This window comes from Lytechinus variegatus, chromosome 1 (assembly GCF_018143015.1).
Source record: "Lytechinus variegatus isolate NC3 chromosome 1, Lvar_3.0, whole genome shotgun sequence".
NCBI lineage: Eukaryota > Metazoa > Echinodermata > Echinoidea > Temnopleuroida > Toxopneustidae > Lytechinus > Lytechinus variegatus.
The window spans coordinates 40,995,813-41,023,182 of NC_054740.1; the positions used below are offsets into that span (position 1 = coordinate 40,995,813).

The 27,370-nt window shown below is 37.3% G+C and overlaps 1 protein-coding gene across 2 annotated transcripts in view; it reads right to left on the minus strand.

Annotated features, from left to right (window-relative positions):
* Positions 1 to 3,327: 3,327 nt before the first annotated feature.
* LOC121414170 (tumor necrosis factor receptor superfamily member EDAR-like) overlaps positions 3,328 to 27,370 on the minus strand; it is a 38,194-nt gene continuing 14,151 nt past the window's right edge. The window contains exons 6-9 of one of the 2 annotated variants that reach the window (XM_041607248.1): positions 25,652 to 25,777; positions 14,181 to 14,267; positions 6,687 to 6,708; positions 3,328 to 5,913 (exon numbers count right to left, since the gene is read on the minus strand). In XM_041607248.1, the coding sequence (XP_041463182.1) occupies positions 5,571 to 5,913; positions 6,687 to 6,708; positions 14,181 to 14,267; positions 25,652 to 25,777 (578 nt within the window). In that variant the 3' untranslated portion in view covers positions 3,328 to 5,570. Of the gene's footprint in view, positions 5,987 to 6,686; positions 6,709 to 14,180; positions 14,268 to 25,651; positions 25,778 to 27,370 lie in introns of both variants that reach the window. The other variant, XM_041607254.1, reaches the window with a different exon arrangement.

The following is a 27,370-nucleotide window of genomic DNA, read 5'->3' on the forward strand; positions in this document are numbered from 1 at the left end:
ACAAACGTGCCCTTTTAAAAAGTGTCGTCCTAAAAATATTGAAATTTAAGGCACGTATATGTACATGTATCCTCATGTGAAAACTGGGCCCTGGCTTGCAAAGATTTACGATCGCTCCGATCAACAACAGCTATGGAAACCAAACAACGCTAATTTATGAAATACATGTTTGTTCAATGTTTTCTGGTTATGGTGTATACTCATACATTCTTTGTTGTCTTGGCAATTCAGCGCATTGCTCCCTCTTCGATTACAACAGTCATTGTGCAAATTTTTGGAGAAAAAGTTATGACAATGATGGATTTCCATATAGTTGAGGTTGATCAGATCAATCGTAACTCTTTGTAAGACGGGACACTGGTTTCATCTTATAAAACAACTAAAAAAAGAAAGATTGGGCTTAAAACCCTGCATAGAATACAAATACGAAAGACCTACAGAAAGTGAGGAAGTACAGCCAATAATTGTGGAGGACATATTGTTTTGAGGTGATTTTACAAAAGGATTACCGCTTTTTTAAACGTCATTCGCGGAAGTTTTCCAGCAATCTAAAGATACAGGATGCTAGCTTACAATTGCCACCATCCATTGGAAATATGTCAGGCATGGCATTCAAGCCATCAATCACCCACATTTTCTGGAATAAGTGTACATCGACCCATCAAGGAATACAGTAATTATAGTCACTATAAATAAAATTGGTTAAAATACATCTTGGAATATACAATTGCTACAAAAAAAATGACGTTATTTCTGAAGCAAACCCATTGACAAACCAATTATTAAATGTGATAGCCTGCCACATTAGCAACTGCTCACAGTCATAAAAATTACATAGTTTTCCCTTCATATTTCATCTTTCTATATTTGTATGCACTCTGCATCTTCCTATGTTATTACCATGATTGGACATATATAATTTCTATTTGACTTTTGTATTGCATATTAATATTATCACTAGTGTTTGTTCAATTGTTTGTTCTAAAAATGTGAAACCCCAAAATAAGAGAGAGAAAAAAAAGAAGCCCAACCCCAACATTTAATTTGTTTGTTTATTATACACCAGTGCATAGATGAATTTCACAAAAGAAAACTAAGGTAGTTTCTAGTTAACATAATTATTTCAGTCTCGGATTGGCAATGGTATATGTTCAATTGGCATTGCTTCATTGAATATCTCTACCAATTCAGCTATTTGAACATAAAAACTTGATTAATGATGCACCTAAAAAATTGATGTCAAGTGCTACATGTAGAATAATACTTCAAATGCAAAGGACATTTGGAGAATCAAAAAAGCTTGAAAGTGAAAAAAATCTGACTTTATCATCTTCAAAGAATGGACATTTTTTTTAGTTTCAGTCTCTTGGTAATCAATTAAGTGAACTCCTATTAGAGTTCCATCATTTCATTCCCCACAAATGAAATTATTACAAGTCAAAGTGAAGATTGTCACATTCATTATACTGTTGTGTCATGTATAAATATATTTTTATTTGTTATTTTTTGCTCTTTTAGATTAAACCCTTCTGGCGACATGGCCATAGCAGAAAGAAAAAAATAATATAGAATAGTTTTTAAATTTTCAAACAAATCAAAACAGTTTTGAATACCAGGGGATAGAACTTGATTTTCTATCATTAAAAAAGAATCATATGATTTTACCGTACATGTATCTGAAAACAGTTCTGAGGCTCAAATAGAGAGTAATGATGCCAACTTAAATTCATTTCAGATTTTTTCAAAACTGATTAAAATGCATCACTTGCATGCAATTTCAAGTGTGTCTGCAATGATGGGTTAACAGATAATGATGGGTCATTCCATTAGCTGGATACAAATTCTACCAATGTGGTATTCACACACTTACAGTGGAAACCTGGGTAATCTATGGGCTCCAACTTATATAGGCACCATGTCTAAATCTATTTAAATGATTAAGGGTGTCTCCCTCTCTGATCAGAGTTGTCTGTTACCGTAGCAATGATTGAGAATGTGATTGTACACAGTGCAAGTTTTTCTCACACAGCCTATTTAATTCTGACGATTCTAGTAGTACTGGGAACTAGCATATACAATACACCGGGTGAACACCCTGGTCTGTTAATAATGAATAGTGTACTGGATTTAACGTGCATAGGCTGTGAATCTCCCATACACGGGACCAACATTAGTGTCCTTTCTGATTGACAGAGTGTTTTCAAACTGCGTTCACACCTGCACTGAATACAGCAGTGATGCAAACACACGTGCATCACTTTTTGTATGAACCCAAACACTTTTGAGATCATACGATCTTATTTGAAACAAATGCTCTTGCTGAGCTAAATCCTCACAAAATTTGGTCAGAAATTCACATATTAATCATACTTGCTTATATAAACTTGTTTCATCAGAAATGCTCCAGATTAAAAGCGACATGATTATCTCGGCCTCAGCAGAGCAGCTGTATCTGCATTTCAAGGAATAAATTCCTGCCAGGTACCCATTTACCTCACCTGGGTTGAGTGCAGCAGAATTTGAATACATATCTTTGCTGAAAGAAATAACACCATGGCTGGGATTCAAACTCATGACGATATCATCTCATCGTCCATTAACATTGTCATGAAACTGACCATCAGGGCCCAGTAACCCTAAGGTAGGTGATTAATCGTCGATTTGAAAGAACGATTCTGATTGGTTCCTAGTCAGTTCAATGAGCAAAATGCGCATGCAACGATGATCTTGATAGGCCATTTCATTTAGCGATAATTCACTAACCTTTTTGTTACCAGGCCAAGGTGTGATTTCGATATCATCACCATGCAGTAATCAAAGACAATCATTTGTCACATGGAAAATAGATATTTTATGTAAAAATATGCATAAATATGTTCCTCTAGCAGAATGAATATATAAATTTATAAATATATTCCAGAATAACTCTTCTCTATTTTCATAATTTAGGTAAAATACTCTCTTTTTCTAGATTTAATTAAATTTGCCCTTTAGCAAAATAGCATCCCAATTTTGGCAACAAGGATAGTATTGCATGACAATAACAGGCATACCATAAAGTCTGCTCTCTACCCAACAAAATGCACCATTTTTTTTTTTAATGCCATACTATATGCATAGCAATGATTTGCATTTTCTTATTTTAGAAAAAACTCATTTAAAAGTTAAATCTGCATATCTTGAAGTTGCCATATTTGACTCATGTTATGTCACTTTTTCATAAGTCAACATTTTTTGCTTGCAATCTCACTACATTCAATATCTGCAAAGGAATGCAAGTTATGAATATATTCATATTTGAATGATTCCCCCCCCCCCTTTTTTTTGGCTGACCATTCAAAAAGGTATGCAAGATCACACACTTGTAACTTTATCAAGGTGTAACATGTACCACAAGGCATCACAGGTCCTCTGTACATAAATACATACATGATGCAGTACATCTAAATATGTACTTTAATAAAAAAGTGGTAAAGCAGGGGCCACAGAATTGGGGGGGGGGGGTGGGTAAATTTGAGGCCCCAACTTTTTCAGTAAACGTGTCCAAAACACGAAACGAAAAGGAACATGCACGTTCAGCCCCCCTCAACTTTCAAAGTCATTGCGCGGCCCCTGGATAATACTAGCCCAACATAAAAAGCAGTTGGCAATGTGAACTGACCCTCTAGAGACCATGCTTCCATTGCTACTCCAAACCTTGCAGAAAGACACCGTCTTGAAAATTTTTTCATAAAAATGGTCTTCCAGCTTGGAACGTCATGTGCTACACTATAACAACAGTAGCAGTCAGTTCAACAGTCATTACCACTTTAAGAGGCCTCTTGCTTGGAACATCATTAACTATCTCATATACGAAATAGCACTAAGTCCAATTAAGAATAATAGGCATTTACCTAGCTACCTAGAAATGAGCTATTCTGACATGCACTATTATTATTACCCCGGCTTTCTTTTGAACAGCTACGTCCAGCACTCGGTGCATTCAAGGAATTCATCCTGCCGGGTACCCACTCACCTCACACTCACCTGGGTGGAGTGCCGCACAATGTGAGTAAATTTCTTGCTGAAAGAATTCTGGGCCATGGGTGGGCCTCAAACCCACAGCCCTCCAATCACAACCAATTTAAAATGGCTGCTTGTTAGGAAATTGACCAATCATGAACTGTCCAATCAAAAGAATTATTGTACAGACCCAAAGTCTTGCATTTGTAATTCAACATAAATGCGACATCTCATGTTGATATCATGAACCACTTAATCTTAGAAATAGTAGTAAGAAGTGAGAACCAAAAACATTTCCTAACAATATAATTCTGACTTTGGCTCTCATCGTGGCCATATATCATAAACAGAGTACTTAACCATTTTCAGCTCAACTTTATTCACAACGAAATGGCAACCTGCTTGGGACATCATGAACTAAAGCAGCACACAAAAAGTGGTTAGTTAATGGCAAATATTTCCTTAAAAAGTCATCTGAATATTTGGCTCTCATCTCGGACAAGTATCATGAACGGACTACCTCGTCACAGTCATATAATTCCAAATGTCCTTTTCAGGCCAACTTATTTTAAAATCATGAGAGGTCTCTCAATTTGGACACCATGAACAACCTCATTTCGAAAATGGCACGAAGTCCAACTCACTGCTTGCCTGGCACAGCGCCACAGGCAATTTCATTGAGCTCCCATGAAAAATGTATGCTTCAACAACATATGTGCACCATCTCCACTCTGGAGATCACTCAACACTGCCCCTAATCCGGAATGGCAGTCTGCACATAAATCAGTCATACGTTTTTACAGCTCTCCTTGAGCGAGACGAACATACTAGAAATCAGTCCCAGCGAATGAACATGATTCCATGCAGATACAGATCATTCTGCTATTTCTGCATTTAAGTAAATGAATATCATCATCATACAACACTCAGTATCGTCAAAACAATAAAATAATTGACAAAATTCAAAATTGTGAACTCCTAATTCTGAAAGCCTGGTCACATTTTTCCTTATACTCTGCTACCTCAGAATTAATGTCATTAGTACCGGTAAACAGCATGCTTGCATATCTGCTTCATGTTCATACCATGAATCAAAGAAGTTCTTTATCTTTCATTTATCAAGTTCATATCAAAACTTTAAGACAGCTTTACTAAAAATATATTATGATTTTAAATATTTTACTAAAATATTTTTTTAGAAAGAATACATAGCAAGAACTTTATCAAAGTAAGTTCTCACATAAAATTGGCAGAATACAGTGTATATGTCTATAATTTTCTATATTTAAATTTACATGTACATATTATTATAAGCTCTTTTAAGATCACTATACATGTACTATATTATATTTTACTGGTTTACAACCTTCTGCTTTTTTAAAGGTATCAAGATCATTACAGTTTCATCATCCTTGATAAGTGGCAGTAACATTATAATAATTTTTTTTAAATTCTCTATTTTTAGTGATTAATGATAAATGAAACTTGATAATATAAAAAAAAATCTAATTTAACCTAGACTTTTTTATGGTGAGTTGTTAGTTGCACGATGTTTGATAGCATGGTGACTACGACATCAGAGACCCCGGCAGGGACAATCTGTCATTGTCATCATCATCATCAAGATCGTAATCACCAGAATCATCTTCAGCAAGCCTCTTAAATTCCTGCTGATATACTTCATCATCCCCGCTAGGGCCCCCATTACTGAGCAGCGGTCTTGGCAGAGATGCTTCCGTGTTGGTGACTTCCAAAGACTGGGGGTCAGGAAGTGGATCCATGGGTGGTCCAGCACCTTGGAGTGTTCCATTATCCAGTGGGGCACTGGCAGTGACAGGTGTACGTGTAGATCGGGAAGGTTGAGGAGTAAGTACTACACTTGAAGGTACTTGAGACCCTGATCCACAAGGGCTGAAAATAACAATGCATTTTTGCACATTTATGACCAAAGCATTATATTTGAGTGCCATATGGAGATGGAATCCTGCAAAAAGTAAAAATGTAATGAAATGATATTAATATCTGATCGCATCTGATTTATATTATTTTGTATCACGTTTTCAAGGAAAATGAAATAAAGAATTGAATTGAAATGTTTTCAATGAAAATGAAATAAAGAATTGAATTGAAATGTTTTCAATGAAAATGAAATAAAGAATTGAATTGAAATGAAATGAATCTGCTTTTGAAAAAGTGGATGACAAATAATTTCATAAAGCCGGACCAATGAAGAAGATAAAAGGATAAAATATCGAAAGTCCAGGCTTCAAGTAAATGATACTTGGCAGAATTGTGAGTATTCTATAAAAGATACGTTGAATTATCATTATTTGTTTTAGGTTTTACGGTGGTAACTCCCATAGGAACTCGGCAGGACAGCATTTTGCTGGTAAACGCCAAGTTGGTATAACCAATTACCAATGAAACATTTTACGTCTAGGTTAATCAGTCATAGTGGCTGACGTTATAGACGACAGATATCACTCTCGGGCCTTTTTATCAAAGTGGAGACAATGGCAGAGTTGGGATTCGAACTCACAACCTTGCGATTACGAGTCTAATTCTCTAACCATTGGACCACACGTACATGTACCGGTAGTTAAGGTGTTAAACTAAAAAATTGCAAAGTTCAATTAATTGATGATAAAATGATGTTATAATCTTTTACTAGGAAAATCACATACCTTTGTTGCTCACTTTCTCCACCTGAATTGTTTAAGAAAAAAAAAACAGAACAAAAAGCATGATTTATTTTATCTCTGATTGCAAATTGATTTACAATGTAAAACTCAACTTCTAAACCAACTGCCTTTCACATCCTTTGTTATTAAGAGTTACATGTAGGTGGGACACAGGGTGAGCACCTGTACAATTTCCAACTAATCAGAGTGATTTTTCATTGACTCTCTGGTATCATGAAGAATGAACACATTCACATGCCTTGCAATCATTTTTTCATCAACTGTGTAGAAAAATTGTTGAGGAAGAAGGTTTTTCATTGAGAATTAAACATGACTTTGATGATTGAGTGCATATTTGCATCTTGCATTAAAGCATGTCTGGAAAAAGTTCACTAATGCAAATTACACTTTTATTATCTAACATTCTAATCTTACAATAGTGTAGTGGTCATGAAATCATATCTTTTTAACCATTGATTCGTCATGAAAGTTAAACTTTTTATGTATCTGGTGTCCTCTCTTGGTGACAATTTCATTTTTCTTTCCAATGGCCCCTTGAGCACTTTTCTTACTAAATCTAGTGATTTGATATCAGGAAGCTATGAAGATTATATCCTTAAACCATGGAATGCTCAAGAAGAAGTTTCCCATCAAACAGAAAAAACACACTTGATTGAGCATCTGAGCAAAATGAATTACAGTAAAATTGCAGTAATATCTTATCTGTTTTGGGGCATATACTGCGGGATTCCATTATCTTTTTGTCGGGGATGGGGGGGGGGAGGGTGAGGGCTCAGGATGATTTATAAAAATAAAAAAAATAGGAATTAACTTTCTGGTATATTTGAAAAAAGTGACATATATAGTCAAATTTATTTTTCTTTTCTGTTTGAAATTTATAACTATATCTACAATAAATCATATTTGTATTTTTTCTGTTTAGTTTTTGCAAATATGTATTTTACATTGTTAAATGATGCTAAGGGTAACAATTATATGAAGTGCCAGGCTTGTCATATAAAAAAATTATTATCATTATCAATATTGTTATTATTAATATTAATATTTTCATTATTAAATTATTATTATTCATCATTATTATGATTATCATCATCTTCATCATTATTACTATCATTACTACTACTACTACTACTACTACTATTGGTGTAATTATTATTACTATATCTTAATAACATCATTATCATTAACATCATTAATAATTTTTCATCATTTTCACAATATTCATAACCAACCAGAATGCTCAGTAGTGAGCATATTATTTACTAACAAGCTATACTTACCTATACCATCTCATGAAATTGCTATTCGTTACCCTGACTCGAATAGCCACCGGTAAAAAACTCCCCGAAAGAGGCTAACTGCAATCAGATAGCCTAGGAAAACCCGTCACGGGACGAGACCCATAAAACCCCCTCGCCACATATAAGCCTCCTCTTTCGTTGCCAAGGAGGGGCGAGGTCTGCTGGGGAGGACGGGTGGGGAGCTATAGGTAAGTATAGCTTATTAGTAAATAATATGCTCACTACTGAGCATTCTGATTTACTACACTGCGCTATACTTACCTATACCATCTCATCAAATTGCTAGAATAGCACGGAAAAACTGGAGGAGGGGCAGAAACGAGACCCTTTCCAGACAAGTAGGCATAACAATGATAAAGAAACTGATTTACTATAAAATGGAGTAGTCTCCCAACTGGAGAAGCTACTCTTGTAATAAAGGGATAAGAATCATCAACCACGTTAATGAAATATATCAACTGGAAATAGCCTAGGAAAAATTAGGACAAGACAAGAACCGCCAAGGCAAAACCTGTGTCTTGGCTATTACATCAAATAAGTAATAAGATACAAAGGTCTTGAATAGGTCCAATAGGATGCCTGGAGGATCTCCTCCAAAGAGGTACCCTGAAAAGCGCCCAAGATGCTGCTATGCCCCGTGAATCGTGGGCTCTAAAGGATCCTGATAAAATGGCATTTTCTCCATCTGACCTGATCCCCTGCACTAACCTTCGAGAAATTGTAATTGGATTAACAGGGCTGTGAGGTTCTATTGAACTAATGAACAGTTGGTGGGAAGTGCAAATGTACTTTAATCAATGTTCCACTTTAAGGCACGTACGGGACAACATAACCTATCTTCGGAAACTGACGAGAGACTGAAAATCACATTGTTCACCCCAGGACTTGAACCTGGGGCTCCAAGGACGCTAGTCAAGTGCGTTATCCATTCAGCCATGATATCCCCCTAATGGTTGGAAGAACAACATCACAGGATTTAGGGGTTTCTTTTTCTTAGCTAGGAAATCAGGTCTAGGGATCAAGCGGACTCTGTCCTTCTCCCAACGAATATGACCCGGTCTCATCGTGGTGCATGAAGCAAACTACGTCTTAGACTTGAAGTTATAGTCAACAAGAAGGCTGTCTTAATGGAAAGATCAAGAAGGGAGCAATTATGTATGGGTTTAAAGGGGAATTTGGCTAGGGCACCGAAGGACTCTTGGCAGGTTCCAATTGGGGAAGAGTCTTCGGCTGGGAGGAATCTGTTAAGAAGAAGGATCTTGTTAGTCTGGTAAGGACAGCTGAATTGAGGTAGTTTCCCTATTATAGAAGCCTGAATGAATGGCTGCTATGGTTGACCAGTAAACCCTTATAAAAGAGACTGATAAACCTTCATCAAATAATAAAGGAAATAAATCTGCTATCTGACTTAAAGAGGCAGAAATTGGATCAATTTGTAAACTGCCACACCATCTGAAGTATCTCTGGAGTCTAGAATCATGAGTGTTCTAATTATGATGTATATTCATGCATTCATTGTTACCTTAAAATTTCAGTGAGCTTCTCTTGTTTACAAATGACATTATGCAAATTTCCTGTAGAAAAAATTTTATGACACTGATGGATTTCAATATAGTTACGATTAATTGGACGATTGATTGGATCAATCGTAACTCTTTGTAAGACAGGGCCCTGGTTTGAGAACAAACCTGTCATATCATAAGATATAACCTTTCTGGTGGAATCCCTAACAAATCTAGAATTATCTTTTCTATCCTTTTCAAATAGTTATTTTGGATGGAAACCTCTTTAGTCTTTACACAGCACTTGCTCAACCCTTTTGATAGTTGTTGGATTGCTGCAAGGTCCATAGCGACTTTTTGATATCATACGAGGGCTTCATGATCAAACCAATGACATTTGCATAGTAATGAATATCGTACAGATGATGTGGGGCGTTGTGGCCCTGTGGATTAGTCTTCCAACTTTGTAACAGAGGGTCGTGGGCTCGTATCCCAGTCATGGCATAATTACCTTCAGCAAAATTTTTTTTTTTTTTTCCACATTGCGCAGCACTCAATCCAAGAGAGATGAATGGGTACCTGGCAGGACTTTATTCCTCGAAAACCCAGGGTAATAATATCCAGGTCTTTGGACATAATGTGATATGTGCTAAACAAGAACTGATTTAATATCATTAACCAATTCCTAATGAAAGTTGCAGGCAAAATATATGAGATACCATATTGGCCTTCAATTTGATGTAGGCAAAAAAATGACCACCCCTTGTACACTTTCAGAACCAGTTAGTTGGATCAGTTGGTAGAATGTACTTCTCACAAACAGGTGTGGGGGGGGGGGTATTTGCTACCACCCTGTTCGGCGTTCAACATTTAGAGTATAGAGCCTCATCAGTCTGGAACTGCACAGTGGCTGCCGGGCTCACAATAAATTGTGTAAAAAGAATTTTGGAATATTTCTAAACTCAGATTTCTATTACGAACATTAAAATATTATCTTAATCACAATCCCTGATTGAGAACTCTGGGATTGTATGGGAATCTTTATCATTGGAACACACAGTAGATTTATGTCATAAATATTTCCAAGGAGACGCTGATATCATTATGGCAAGTGTGGTAGAAAGTGACAATAGCAGCAATTCTTAAGGGTTCACCACCCTCAGGCCTTGGTTTGAGATCTCAAGACTGTCTGAGCATCCAAAGACCACTCCATAAACCACATCTACAAGTTACTTCTGTCATTGCTTTATAAGCCAAAAATAGTGTAGATATATACCTCAGATGCCACAAAATTATCAAGAGGCCACAGCAAGAGATTTCTAATCCCACGATCACGCACATCACTACTGAAGGATACGTTCTTCCCAAACACCATCCGTTTGTGGAACGGTCTACCTGAATATGTGGTCATCTCACCATCGATCGACATCTTCAAGACACGAGTCAGAGATGTCGTCTTAAACTAACTCAAAATATGAGAACAATTTGTATATAGTGTATATGCGTTCATTTTTGGACTTATTTTCATCGAGCTTTGCTACGAGCAACACGTTTAATTAGCCGATAGACAACCAACTGTTGTGCGACGATACTCCGTGGAGGTTTATGCACACTACTGGAAGAAGAAGAAGAATATTACTAGGTCTACAGACTACATTCTATACAAGTGAACGCAACTTTGTAAGTAACCCAAGTTTGGCAAGTTTTACCATTATGCCGGTATGATTTGCCTGGTATGATTTTGACAACCACTATTTCCTCCTTTCTATGTTCTTCTGATATGAAAGGGTATTTTTTTTTTTTTTTTGGCACATGAACACCTCAATATTACATATTGCTGTGGACTTGGAACAGATTTCAGATAATGAAAAGTAAAGGCAAAGAAATAGTCTTCTCCCTACTGCTTGTGGGGAAGGGTTAGTGTTAGATTGTCATAAGTCCCGGTTACGAGTGGGGGCCCTGAATTTGGTGCATTGAAAGAACGCCTGGCGGCCCCGTCCCCCACCATGAGGATTCCTATGACTTTCCCAGCGGCCCCTTTCATTCCTGGCGTCGCTACCAGAGCGAGGGAAGAGGGGGATGACCCTTTAAGTTCATTATAGGTCTAGGGTATGGAGCTAGAGCTAGCGTATGGAGGTCTCTGGTCTGGCCCTGGACTAGGGCCTGGCGGACTAGGTCTACTCGAGGAGAGCTTATAATAAAATGTCTTGTCAGCTGTGGTGCTGGCTGAAAAGGACTTGTGCAATACCTCTTGAAAGTGTCCATGAAACAAGTCCTTACCTTTGCAAGGAAACTTATTGAGAATGAGAAGTCCAGCTCAGTAGCTGCCCCTTTCTCAATCATCTTGAGAGCATCTAGTCTTTAGCCCTCCTTGCCCTTGTGCATAGCAGTGTTGATTGCTGCTTGCTCATACTGGAGATCAGCGATTTTGTGACTCTAGCAATAAGTTCTTGTCATTGGTAGAGACTCAGTCCAAGCCGCTCAGCCTCACTACGAGCGGATATCAGATACCCCTAGTACATCGCGAAAACCATACCGCTCCGGGCGGCCACGTCCAGCGCTGCAACTGTGAGCTGATAGTCGGCTGAGTGGTAACCAGTGCCGCGGCGAGGGTTACGGCCCGATCTAGTCTTCCTCGCTCCCGCATCCCCGACACGGAAAGCAACGTCCGGGGCCGAAGGGATGCACAAAAAAAATCCTCAAAGTCTTGAGCGGCAAACCGATAAAAGGTCGAGACTTCTTTACTGATGGGTATAAGCCGAGAGTGTTGCTTATCTGGGAGCGGACGTCCCGAAAGCAGGATCTATATACAGAGCGTCCATCTTGATCGTAGACGGACGAGTTCAGGCGGAGGATTGACTTCTCTCTCGCTCATTATTCGCTACGCTACTGGTATACTGTTTTCGGCCCGAAGATGAGGGCAGTATTTAAAAGGCATGTTCCCACTAGTCGGAGTATCGCGTTTGAGTAAGCCAGAACTCTCTCGTACCCCTAATGGTGAATCTCTTCGATCGAATCCCATTTTCTGGGCAGCTTTCAGCAGAGCTGCCAACCAGAAAAAGAACATTTCAGTATATTTAAAGTTGAAAATCAGTATATTGGTGAGGAAATCAGTATTTTACAAAAAAAAAATACCATAGGACAACACATAAAGTTGAAACTTTAGAAATCAGTATTTTTCTCACTTTTCGGTACTAAATACTTAAAACCAGTACTACTTGGCAGCTCTGTTTCAGGTAATGCAAGGAGCTGCTATAAGAATTTGATGGGGGGAAATCGTCCCCAATCTCTTCTAATGAATTGGGTCGGTGGTAATCGAATTCCGAATCAGATTCTCCCACGATAGAAAACTCCTATTATCTACGGCTAGTACGAGGCGAGTTATCATTAGCCCCAACTCCACGATCTGTATGAGGCGCGCGATCTAGGCCTCTCTCTCTACGTCTAGAGCCTTGAAAAATGGTCTAGAATGAGTCGAGTTTTCATTAGCCCATTGTCTCGAGCGGCTCGGGATGGGTCGATTGCAGCACCCGATGGGGGAGGATCGCCTGCAAGGCTTCCAAGATCCAACTACTACAATTGTTAATAATTCCTCTTTATTATTATTATTTTAAACCGCATGTACGTAGAATAGATCTTAATTCCACAGCACTGTATGAACTCCTGCACAATTCTACAAGTACGATGATACACCAACCTGGTGGACTGTAATATAGATAACTGATGATGACCCGTCTCGGCGGGGTCTGGCAATGAATGGACTGACCGGTCACAATCCCGGGCCAGTCGAAGCTTCTTATATGAAATATAGGGGTTGTAGTGGGTCGTTAACTCGAGCCCGATTGTCATTAGAACACGAGTGGTCATCGCGAGGCTTCTTCTTGCCCGCCCTAGTCTTTGATGAGGAGCTAACCCGATCGGAAGGAGTGTAAACAGCCTCTTCCGATTTATCCGTACCCTTGTCTACCTCCCGCCTAAGGGGCTGGGTGTCTGATTGTGTAGTGTCATTCGCCGGCGTTGTCTTGGCCGGGTTATAAGTGTTAGACTTCTTATTCTTCGGCTTTATCTTGGCCGCCTTATCATCGTGCTGTTATTATTTCTCGGCTTTGTCTTGACCGAGATAATGGCCCTCGGCTTTATCTTGACCGAGTTGATCTCCCCTTTTTATTGAGATCTTTTGGGTTGGGGGAGGCTTGGGAATTAATAATGTTTATTTCAGTTATTTCTTCAGACATCGTGATTCATAAAAAAATTGCGCGGTGGCTAAACGTTTCGAGTGTACTCAACGACGTCGCGGTAACGAAAGAGGAGGCTTATATGTGGCGAGGGGGTTTTATGGGTCTCGTCCCGTGACGGGTTTCCCAGGCTATCTGATTGCAGTTAGCCTCTTTCGGGGAGTTTTTTACCGGTGGCTATTCGAGTCAGGGTAACGAATAGCAATTTGATGAGATGGTATAGGTAAGTATAGCGCAGTGTAGTAAATATTTCATTAATAGGGTCATTATTGTTAGTACTTCTAAATACAACATTTAATTGCAAAACCCAGGTACGCAAATAAAATTGAAATTAAATCATCATAGTACAGCTAGCTTGTCTACAATTTCAAACAGATAAGAAAAATAAATAACCGAGCCCTCTTACTTAAGAAAGGAATAGCATGTAGGCCTACTTACCACTGTCGGGTGCACCATTTGGCACAGCTCTAAAAGCAACCTTCCGATTTGATGAAGTACATGTAGATGTTTTACTGGGTTCAGAAGCTTAAATTGAAATGAAGTGAAAGGAAAAAAAGAAACACAATTTCAGAAGATTTATTTTTTTAATATAAAAAACTATACATAATTTAGATAAAAATTCAATTGTGAACTACATTTGACTTTTATAAGAATCTTCCAAAAAAGGGGGGGGGGGGTTATATTATACATGTATGTGTTATCAGTTGATTCTTTGCTAAAATCAAGTGGACGTGCCTCTGGCAGACTCACCTGCATTACGCGATTTCATATAGCAGCAGTGCTGACTTTGAAAACGACTATAGAATAATCATTCAAAAAAACCCATTCATATGATAAATTACTATGTTCACTTTCACTATAAACCCTAAATAACATTCAACCTTGATCATGTGACCAAAGACTTGTGCAAGATGATTAGTGATACTTGATTACCCTTACATGTATGTCCAAGTTTCATCAACTAGGCCAGTACTTTCTAAGTTATGATGACATTTCAAAAACTTAACCTTTGGTTTAGATTTGATGTTGACAACGCCGCCACCGCCGCATGACGAAAATCTTGCTTTTAAGAGCAGTATACCCCAGTTTCCCTTATCATCAAATCTCTTCTCCCAGTACTACAAACCCTATTGCCCTCAAGCATGAAATTTAAGTATAGAAACACCTGTTTCTTGACCTTGGTCCGAAGATAATACACCCCAGCATCAACGGTCACAGCAGGGGGCCACACACGATGGATTGCAATGTGTGTAGTTCTGGTGAGTGCATGGAGTTCCATGTATACATGCGTTGATAGAAACTTTTTCTTCCTTTCTTTCTTTCTTTCTTTCTCTCTCTCTCTCTCTCTTCCTTCCTTTCTTTCTTTCGTTAAGACTGTATCATTGCGTGAGTGAACGGCATGCATCCCATATTTTCTTGCTGGACGGACAGAAACTATATGGGATGCATCGCGGTCCTTGCATGCTAAGCATACCGTAATTTTTATTCCGCTTACTTTCCTTATTTCGAGGTCGATTTTCTTCGTTCGAAATTGAAAATGGACTAGTATTGGATGTCTGAATGTAATATGCCTTTGAAAACGTGATTGATATCGAATACAATAATTTCATTCCGAAGATCCTTCTACAGGCAGACAAGTCTTACGTAATAGCACAGCTGTTGTTTATCATTTCGTCCTTGGCTCAACGCTCGTTTGGCTGGCCCGTGGTGGTGAAATTGAGACAAGGGGATTACCTGGCCAAGATGGGTTTATCGGGGTTGGAAATGTTGTTTGAGAGTTTCCAAACGAAAAACGGGGTATCCGACCGCAGTTTGCAGTCCGAAGTGCGGTCGAGAATCAAACGGGAAATTTTCGTAATGGTCAGCATAAAAGCGGCACCTACATGAACAGTCTCGCTATGCAGGCGAGACAAAAAATGGATCTAACTTTTCATCCTTTATCTGCAATAATATTATTCTGATATAAATGGGGCAAGGAGTTTTACTACTTTATTTTAATATTCTACCTCTTTATCAATAAGAAGGGGGGGGGAGTCAAAATTAATCATTGACAAATTATTTTTTTAAATTGCTCAAAGAGTTATACTATGTAAAACACATGGAACTTCTAAAACAAATGTGTATTATAATCTGTAATTATAGCAAAAAAGAGGTTGTTTTCTCATGAAAAATTTAATAACTTCAGTTCTAATCATTGGACCTGCATTAAATTTTGAGGAATGTGCATCATGAAGCTTACAACAAATTGGTTTTTGTGCATGGTACCGCCACAGGTGGAGTAGTGTATAAAATTCTTTCCTAAATTTCCCAATAGCAGATCTCTAGTTAAATCCAGATTTCTACAATTCTACATGTACTCTGAATAGTCCATGTCCTTTTTCCATGTAATGCCACTTAAAATTTTTTGGGATGTCATGGAGTTTACCATCATCAATAAGCATAATTAACTAGAGAATAGAGATGCTCGGCGGATCGCACAGCTGAGCACATGTATCCCCAGAACCAACCACGTCATCATTGTGATATACATGTAGACCTCACACAGAAATTTGACCAAAAAATACAATTATCATGGCGACAATGACCCTAGCATGCAGGTCTCCGCAGTCCATCTACCATCCAAGTGTGGATGAAAAGTGACTTATGATTGCGGAGAAAGAGAATCTTGCATGTTGACTTCAACGTTGACCTGAAAATGACCTTTGACCTTACCATGTGACCTCTGACTGCAGCATAACATGCAGGTCCCCCAAGTCCATCTACCGTCCAAGTTTGGTTGAAAAGTGACTTATGGTTGCAGAGTTAGGTGTCATAAGATTCTTGAATGTAAACGTTAACGTTGACATGAAAATGACCTTTGACCTTACCATGTGACCTCTGACTGCAGCATAACATGCAGGTTCCCCAAGTCCATCTATCATCCAAGTTTGGTTGAAAAGTGACTTACGGTTGCGGAGTTAGGTGTCATAAGAGAGTCTTGCATGTAAACTTTAACGTTAACATGAAAATGACCTTTGACCTTACCATTTGACCTCTGACTGCAGCATAACATGCAGGTTCCTCAAGTCCATCTATCACCCAAGTTTGGTTGAAAAGTGACTTACGGTTGCGGAGTTAGGTGCCATAAGAGAGTCTTGCATGTAAACATTTAAATGTTGACCTGAAAATGACCTTTGACCTTATCATGTGATCTCCGCCCACACCAAAATAATAAGCTTCTTCGCTATACCATACTCAACCTTCATGCCAAATTTGAAGACGATTGAACTAGAAATGCCGCTGATAGAGCGCTCACAAGGAAATCTCTGCGGCCGACGCAGCGGCGCGACGAGGCCAAATCCATAGTATCCTCCGAACTCATTTCGGGGGATACAATTAGCAAAGAGATTTTTTGGAGAATTTCATCCAATAGTTTTGTAGATTATGCCATGGGTAATGCAGTGCCAATTTTTGTCGCGATCAATGGACAAGAGTCACAAGACCAAAGGTGGGGGGGGGGGCTGAATCAGCCCCCAGCAAGGGTGCCGGAAGCAAATTTGGAGGGGGCAAAACAAGATTTTGCCCCCCATGTGCCCCCCTAAAGAAAAAAAATGATAAATTATTCAAGGACAAAAGTAAAAGATGAAGGCACTTTTCTGCCTAAAAATTGTCATTTCCATTGTCAAAAATGAAAAAATTTCGCCCCTGACGGGGCAATCACATAATCATAGTAAGCCTCGCGTCTTTTGACGAACATGTCCCTCTAAGAAACATACCTTTGAGAAGCCCCTTTTCCATCTTATTACAGTGTGATAACGTTTAACCTTTTAATGAATACATTCAGACTAAAACCGAATGGCAAATTGAAAGTGGTTCACCAACGCAATGCTGGTTGTGTCGGCTAACAAACGCGCGGTCGCCCAGAAACGTTAGTTACTCGAGCAACATATGGAATCTGAAAATGACTGTAAAACAGAAAAGGTTAAAGAGTTCAAGAGGATTGAGTAGTTGGATTATTGGATAAATGAGATGCGAGATTGAGTCGGTGAATGGAGTGCAGGGCAGGAGTACTTATCTATCAAATACTCAATCCTCTTCTATCTTTTCTGGTTTACTGTCTTTTTCAGGACTACGCGCATTTAAACAAAAAATTACTCGACTATCAACTGTTCACTTCCTCCCCTATCAATTTCACTTCTTCCTCTATCCACTTTTTCCAAAACTCCACATGGTGTACCGACAACCATATCCGCTATTCATTGGAATGTAATTGTTTTCTTCTAATAATGTTACACGATGTACATTATGAACTGCGGTAGTTTGTTAAAGGCATGGTCTGGGCTGAAAGTATTTATCGCTTAATAAATAGAGTAGAATTCACTAAGCAAAATGTTGAAAATTTCATCAAAATCGGATAACAAATAACAAATTTATTAAATTTAAACATTTAGCAATATTTTGTGAAAACAGTTGTCATGAATATTCATTAGGTGGGCTGATGATGTCACATCTCCACTTGTTCTTTTGTATTTTATTATATGAAAATAGGTTTATTCAAACTTTTTCCTCCAAGAACTAGAAAAATTGGATTGACATCCGATTTAGTACATTAGATATTTATTGCTGCAACTTATTTCATTATAAGGGAGACATATTATTCACACAAGTATGAAATAATAAAAAAAAATATGATTTTATGTAATAACATAAAAAAAAACTGAAAGTGGAGATGTGACATCATCAGCCCACCTAATGAATATTCATGATGACTGTTTTCACAAAATATTGCTAAATTTCAAACGTCAATAACTTTATTATTTGTTATCCAATTTTTATGAAATTTTCGGCATTTTGCTCAGTGAATTCTACTCTATGTATTAAGATATAAATATTTTCAGCCCAGACCATCCCTTTAATCATATTTATAAATGAATATTTCTTGGAATTTGATAATCATCATTTCCTAGTTATGGTCACATTTTCCCCAGAAAATATGTAAAGAAAAAAAGAAGACTTTGAAGGGGTCATCTAAAAGTGCTTCCCAGCCATACAAAACATGCAAAAGGAAACACATAAATCGAGTAATGAATGTTTTAAACTTTAATGATTTTCAGAAAAGTTCTAAATTGTTAGAGAATTAAGCTTCACATATTTCTTTTTCCTGAAAGGATATTGCATGAAAAATGTAATGTCTGATATTTTGAGTCAATATAGGAAATTTAATTGATTAAACACATTCCAAAGCGATCGTTTTGCACGTAGATATCATAGGTTCTCATTGATTGTGAGTATATGAGGATATGTACAATATAGATGGTTATTCATTAGTGCAAGTGTGCAGACCAACACAGACAGCTGGAGGTGTAGCCTTATATGTTAAATGTAATATAGAATATACAGTTCTTGCTAATCTTTCTTCATCCACTGAGTATGCCGATACCTTATTTATTGAAACTGTTCAAAATAACAAATCAGTTGTAATTGGATGTATTTATCGTCGCCCTGACACTAATATCACACCCTTTACTGAGAAAATAAAAACAATGTTTGATACATTAGAATGTGAGAAGAAGGACATATATGTATTGGGTGATTATAATATAAATCTGATCAATTATGGTATTCACAACAAGACAAACTTTTTCCTGGATACTATGTTTTCATATAATATGTATCCATTAATAACAAAACCAACAAGGGTTACACATAGCACAATTTCTTTAATTGACAATATCTATACTAATACTGTGAATGAAGAAAGAAAGCAGCAAATTGGTATTCTATATAGTGACTGCTCTGACCATTTCCCTATATTTTGCATTTCGCATCATAAATCTGTATATACTCATGTTAATAACTTTAAAAAGAATAGATTGTTTAATGATGCAAATGTAAATATGTTTAAAGAAAAACTAGATTCTGTCAATTGGTTGGATGGATATAAATGTGAACATGCAAATGAATGTTATAATATATTTTTTGAAAAGTTTTATAAAGTCTATGATAAATGTTTTCCCATGAGGGTAAACCATGTAGATAAGAAACAGAGATACAAAAAGCCTTGGATCACAAAAGGAATATTGCAATCAGTTAAACGTAAACATAGGTTATTTCAAACATACTTAAAGAGACCCAGTGATCAACATAAGAAAAAATATTTATTGTATAAAAACAACCTAACCAATATTATCAGATTTTCTAAAAGAAAACACTACAGAGATTTGTTTGACAATGTCAAGGGTGATTTGAAAAAAACTTGGAGACAAATAAATTCAATATTAGGTAACAAAAAACAAAAAAATATACCTAAAACAATGTTTCATGGAAGCATGAAATTTGATTCTCAGAGAGATATTGCTCAATATTTTAATTCATTTTTCGTCAATGTAGGAAAAAAAATTTCAAATTCAATTGTATCAACCCAATCATTTAATGATTTTTTACCAAATAAACAATTCAACTCCTTCTTTGTCAAACCAGTCTCTGTAAACGAAATTATAGAAATATCATCATCTCTAAAAATTAATAAAGCATGTGGACCGGATGGTATATCTCCAAAAATTGTGAAACAATGTATTCATCATTTTGTTCATCCTCTGTGTGATGTGTTTAATAAATCATTTATTACAGGAACCGTGCCAGACAGTATAAAACTTGCAAAGATAATACCAATACATAAAAAAAATAATGTGGATAATATTGAAAATTATAGGCCTGTGGCTTTATTACCAGTATTCAGTAAAATTTTAGAAAAGCTGATGCACAAAAGATTGTATGATTTTTTAAATAGATTCAAGATTCTTATTAACGACCAATTTGGTTTCCGTAAAGATTTTAGCACATCACTCAGTATATTAAATTTTACAGATTATATCTTAGAAGAATTAATAGGGGTCACTTTTGTTGTGTAGTATTTATGGATTTATCCAAGGCTTTTGACACCATCGATCACCACATTCTTTTGAAAAAAATGAATTATTATGGGGTTCGTGGTATTCCACTGCAGTGGTTTGCCAGTTATTTATCCAATCGTAAACAATATGTGGTGATCGATGGTGTCGAATCCAATCACATGAATATTGATGTCGGTATTCCACAAGGTTCAGTTTTAGGACCGCTCTTGTTTATTTTATATGTAAATGATATTCTTTTCTCATCAAAAATATTTAAAATTCTCCTAGTTTGCAGACGACACTGCTGTTTTATGTTCTCACTCTAATTTACCTAAATTGATTTTTACAGTTAATTCTGAGTTATGTAACTTAAATGCCTGGTTCAAATGTAATAAACTACAACTTAATCTTGAAAAAACAAAGTATGTTATCTTCCATTCCAAAAGGAAAAAAATTGTAAGTAATATTGAATATGTTAAAATTGATGGCATTGCTATTGAAAGGAAAGATTGTATTGATTTTTTAGGTGTCACTATCCAAGAAAACTTGGAATGGAAAAAACACATTGATAATGTTTGTAACAAAGTTCTAAAATGTGTTGGAGTTTTTCACAGACTTAAGGATTTTTTGCCCCTCAGCATATTACTTAATATTTATTATTCTATATTATTTCCCCATCTTAACTATTGTAATATTATTTGGGGTAACACCTTTAAATCAAATTTATCTAAATTGTTTATTTTACAAAAGAAAGCTCTTTGTTTATTAACAAATTCTCATTATATGAGTCAAAGTGCGCCTCTTTTTGTTAAACACAATGTGTTACCTTTATTTGAGTTAATTCGTTTAAATACATGGATTTTTATGTTTAAATTTCACAAAGGCACCCTTCCAGAAATTTTTCACAAATGTTTTATACAAATTCTCAAATTCATAATTACTCTACTAGACATCAAAACAACTATCGTATTCCTTTCTCTAAAATTAATTTTATTCGCAATTCCATCAGATATATTGGGGTGAAAGAATGGAATTCTCTCAATTCTGATATAAAAAGCAGCACAACACTCTCACGTTTCAAGTTACTTTCAAAGTCACTTTTGTTCAATTATTTAAAGAACTCAAATCCCAACCTGTAATAGTATTTTATCTTCTTTTTCTATCTCGTCTTATCTTCTATTCTGTTGAAATCTGTTCTATCTCCTGTGTTTTTGCATTGTGTGATGATGTGTGAATGTGTGTGTATGTGTGTGTGTATTTGTTTATAACCCTTTTTATCAGTTATATTATTTGTATATTTGTAGGGCCCCGGCTATAAGCAGTCTTGCTTCTTAGGGGCCCTGACCATTAAGAAACTTGTAACCTGTTATATTTTGAATTTGTTGTATCATGTTATTTTTGTAAATATTTTTGATGTCTTTTTAATGGTCAATAAATTGAATTGAATTGAAATTGAATTGAATATAGTCTTTCGTAGTGAATTCTGTGTTTGAATTTTAAGAAATTTATTTTTGAATGCTCTTAGAACGCAACTTTTATACTCCATTTTAACACAAATTCCTTACCATGGGGGTCCCATACCCCCTCCCGCTCGATCGCTTTGGTATCTCACGCTGTCAAAAATATTGTGCCCCCTTCGGGATTTTGCCCCCCCCCAAAACTGAAAGTGTTCCGGCGCGCCTGGCCCCCAGTCTTATTAGGCGTCGAAATAACCCAGTCTAACAGCGCGAAGTTATTAGCTTTCACTTTAAATTTAAGAAATCAATTCTTATCACTAAAAGCATGCTGCACACTAGGCAACCTAAATGTAACTCCGGGGGGGGGGGGGGGGGGGAACACTTCCATTCACGAGTGGATACCATGCGCGACCATGGGTCTCGAAAAGCACCCTAAACACGTAATTTCCATATTCTGAAAATGCATCCCTATTGGCGTGTGAAACCCTACCCTTAACAAGTATTGGAAACAAAACAATACTCTTGGCACATATTCCCTGAAATGAACCCCAAAACAAGTGCAGGAATGTTTTATAGTTACGGGTTCTTCGGTTGTCGGCTTTACCTTATTTGGTTTAGTACAACCCCACCTTCTACACCTCGTGCAAATCGGACTCTAAACACGAGGTGTTGGGGCAAACAGGACATCCTTTATAAAACATTTTAATTTTGTTTTATCATCCCCGCAAATTCGACCCTTAACACATAATTTTCCTAGCAAAATAGATACCCCTTTTTCATTATTTTTGTGTTTTTGACACCCTTATCACGTTACGTACATGTACGTAACATGCCCTATTGTGAAAAAGACATCCTTTTTACACGTTTTTTTGATCGCGCATGGTATCAACTCGTCAATGTAAGTGGCCCCCCCGGAGGAAACTATGATGTGATTTTTAAACAAATCATATTTGTACTAAATAAAAACAAAATATATCTTTTAAAGGTTGGATTAGTACATAGAATATTACAATATGAATTCCTCTTTACTTCAAGCCTTGTATTAAAGTACAAATCAGTTTCAAATCACAGCAGATGACAAAGACTACTATGATTTGGACTTTAATTCACTTCTCAAGCTGGCAATGGTTGAGAAATTTGATTGCAATATTCATCACTAATCAAAACTTTAATAATCTTGGTTTTACAGGTTAAAAATTTCATATTAAATACTATTTTCATTTTTTCTTCAAAACATTGGATCACAGTCGGACTTGAGAAATAAAATAAATTTATGCGGGGTGTACCAATAAAAAAGAACCCTGAATTTTATTTTGTTTGTGAGAATTTTTTAAAGAAATAAACATCAGTGAAACTACTACTTGAACTACATGTAATTAAAAGTATAGCATTCAAATCCCCCCCCCCAAAAAAAAACAACCTTGAATTAGTTTTCTTTGATCAAGCAACACTTAACACCATTGCTCTACCCAAAGTGCAAAATATCTGCAGGTGGTTCACTTCTACTATACTTCAAATACGCAAATTGTAAGCATGCGCATTTGAAGAATTGAATCATATAGACCAATTTCACGGCCGGTTTATGTATTTGGCCCTCTATCGGCGACGCCATTGCTGCGGTGGGCAAGTGCGCTGACCGCGATTGGCTCTGTGTACAAATTCAATGAAAGATTACAGATAAGCTCTGATATTGTGTCATTAACTTCATCATAAATCAATAAAATAAAGCATGGACACCTGGGTAGACGATGTAAGACAATGGCCATATCTGACCGATGAAGGTATGATGAATTTTTGCACTTTGGCTACTTTTTCCCCTTAGTTTTGTCAGTAAAAGTGAGTTGATAATGACAAAGAATCGCTGTTGGTTTTCATTTGGGAGCTCACTTCTTGTTGCTAGTAAATTGTGTTAGAGTAGCGGGAGAGTGAACGAGGCATAGAGTGAGAGAGGGAGGGGGGGGAGAGTATGTGTGAGAGGAGGGGGATAGTAAGAGGGGAGAGGGGAATAGTGAGAAAGGGGAGGGGTAGTGAGAGGGGGGGGGGGGGGGGGGGGGGGGGGGGGCTGCGAGAGAGTGTGTGAGAGAGGGAGAGAGAGGGATAGTGTAATACAGAGAAGGGGATAGTGAGAGGGAGAGAGAGGGATAGTGTGAGATAGAGAGGGAGAGAGAGAGAGAGGGACTGATATTTCCATCTAAGCATGATCAAATAAATCCCCCCTCCCTCCCCCCCAAAAAAAACACCACCACCACATTTTATGCAGGCCTATAAGTATCCAAAAGGAGGGCCGGGCAAGAGAATAAAACAGAGAGAAAGGAGGAAGGGGAAGAGAGGGCCAGGGCCCTGTTTCATAAAAAGTTGTTGTGATAGCAACTCCACACTATCTTTCTAAACTTTAAAGTCCTTTCTGTTGATGTTTTTTATCCACTGGCGACGCATTCCTTCATCACGGCCTGGAAACCTATGCAAGGAGTACGGCTTCACACACAAACAGGCTTCATGAGTCCAAGGCGAGTGAATTTCACATTCACAATCCTGAAGCTTTCTCCAATTGTTGTGGCAATTGAACACAGCACAGCTGCGACCTGAACTTCTCCGATTAATGCTCATTGTGAATCTTACAAGAAATCTGCTCAATTGGTCCAAAATAAAAAAAAATCGAACGAATGTACCAAATACCCTATTGACTTGTGTACTATAAAAGTTGATTCGCCCACCGCAGCATGGCGACCAGTCTGCTGCCCTCTCACGTTGTGAAATTGGTCTATATTTTCTGTCAACATGACTGTACATTAAAATAATATCTTCATCTGAGCAAAATGTTCTCAAATAAATGCAAAAACAAAGTAAGTGACATGAAAAAATGATTAAGATTTAATTCTCATTCATTAATTATTCATTATGTCAACTCTGTTGATAGTGCATGTGATCCAAGTGCAATTTTGTATCATATTTTCAAACAAGAGTGTCGCTATTAAATCGAGTACATACATGTAATATGCCCATCTGTAACATGGAAAATGGAGTCATTGGTCAAGCAAGGCAAGTGGAAGGTGGCGACTTCACCTTTTACCTTGACCTCAAATCAATAGAATCGCTGAGATCTATGCTAGTATCATACACACCAAATTGCATGAGCCTAGGTTAAGTTAAACTGACGTTATTGCGTTTACAAGGACTGCAGAAGGGTAAGATGAAAATATGTCACTGTGACCTTGACCTTCGACCTTTTGACCTCAAATTTATAGACTTCCTGAGATCTATGCTAGCATCATACACACTAAATTATATGATGAGCCTAGGATAAGTGAAACTGAAATTATCGCGTTTACAAGGAAAAGTTAATGGACAGACGGACACCGAGCGTGATACCATAATACGTCCCGTCTAGGATGGACGTATAGAAAATGGCGTTCAGTGATCTATGGTTCTAGAAACATGATAAAGGTATCATTCAAATGTTAACTGCTAACTTATGAGATAAGATTTTTGTTGTTTAGTTGGGTTTCCTTTTTAATGAAGCATTGTACAAGACCTTACTAATACAAAACAGAAAAAAGATTAATCTCTAATTGAAATTTACCTCTGTCTCCACTGCAGCACTTCTTGTAACGCAGCCCCAACAGAAATATGATGCAAATTACTACCACGCCTACTGTGACAAAAACCCCTTCTCTCCATGAAAATTTTGTAGTAGAAGTCCCTTTGTCTGGGATGGAATATACAGATGTAAATTGTATGTCATTCTGGGTAAAAATCAGTACATACTGTACATGCATCATCATTTTTCAACAACTGTATTAGGAAAATTGGGATATATAAATGAGGCTGTTGCATCTTCAAGCATATTATTGCTCAAGATAACTGTCCTACATTTGGAATTATACAATGTTGCATAAACTATGTTATATATTTCATTTTAGCTTGCACTACATTATTTGTTTCATGATATTTGTTTACTTTTTGTATTAGATATGCTATATGTCGGCAAGTTCTGTAATCTGTATTGGGCATGTAGAACAAAATAAACAAATTTCTTTAACTCTTTGCAGGCAGGAGGATATTTTACCCCCTTCAACATTTACAGTTGAGGCCGTAAATTTACACACACCCAGGAAATTTAAAGAAAACTTGACACTTGCCAAACATCATAAAAATTCACTCTATCTTATAAAATATTTGTGCTATTATGACGAATTTGACATCAAACAAATGAGTATACCATGCCTCTTCATCACATTGCTTTGTCATCAGGACCTGCTATTTAGTTGTCAATTCCCCCCCAAAAACCTTCATATTTTAGACAAATTAAAAATACAAATTTGACAAAAACATGTCATATTTGTGCTAGTTACTCAAACATTTCAGATTACAATTTTTTGTTCAGTGGTGACATATCATGATAGAAAATGTAATATAAATCATAAATATGACATTTATATATTTCTACGAAACGTTGTTTGAAATTCTATTACATAACATCTCATACAAGTCTTCAGAGGGATAGCATATTCCAGGTGCTAAGGCAGTGCTTCACACAAAAGAATTTCAAAGTAATTTAAAATTCAAATGAGCTAATTCCCCACAAGGCTATAAAAGAGCGAGGATAGGGAAGGCATTCATCTTTTCAGCGTGTGTCGGCAGTGCCCTATGACGGAATTATGTCTCAATCAGAGGGGACCTCTACCCAACAGGATATCGAAATGGAGACCCAACTAGCCGCCCAGGCAGACGAGATTCGGCGATTGACAGAGACGGTGTCTCGCCTTACTGCCAGCTCTATTAATGCTGGCCAACCTCCCCGTCGTGTGAGGGAACACACGGGTGACACCCCTGGTGCTGTAACCGGGGCTTCGGAGGCCCATATGGATGATATCGTTAGCTTATTCGCTGATAATCAGAGTGAAATTTCGTCCCCGCCTGTAGGGGCTGAGCCTATTAATATGACCATGATGAATGAAGGCAATGATTACGATCCTCTAGCCTCATTAATTTCCTCCCCGCTTGAAGGGGAGAGAGCATTACTAGACGATATGGAGTTTAGTAACATATATGATGAGCAGAACAACTTGTCTCCACCCATCTCAGAGGGTCTGGCTACGCGCCTTAACAAGGCGGTGACCCTTCCTCCTCAGAAAGAGGCTCTTTCGAAAATCCAAGAGAAGTATAATCCTCCATCCAACGCGACTAGTGCAACTGTGCCCAAAGTGGAGCGAGAGGTGTGGCAATCTCTCCCCACCAAAGCGAGAGCTTTTGATTCGCAAACTCAAAAACTTCAATCTAATGTGGTCAAAGGTCTATT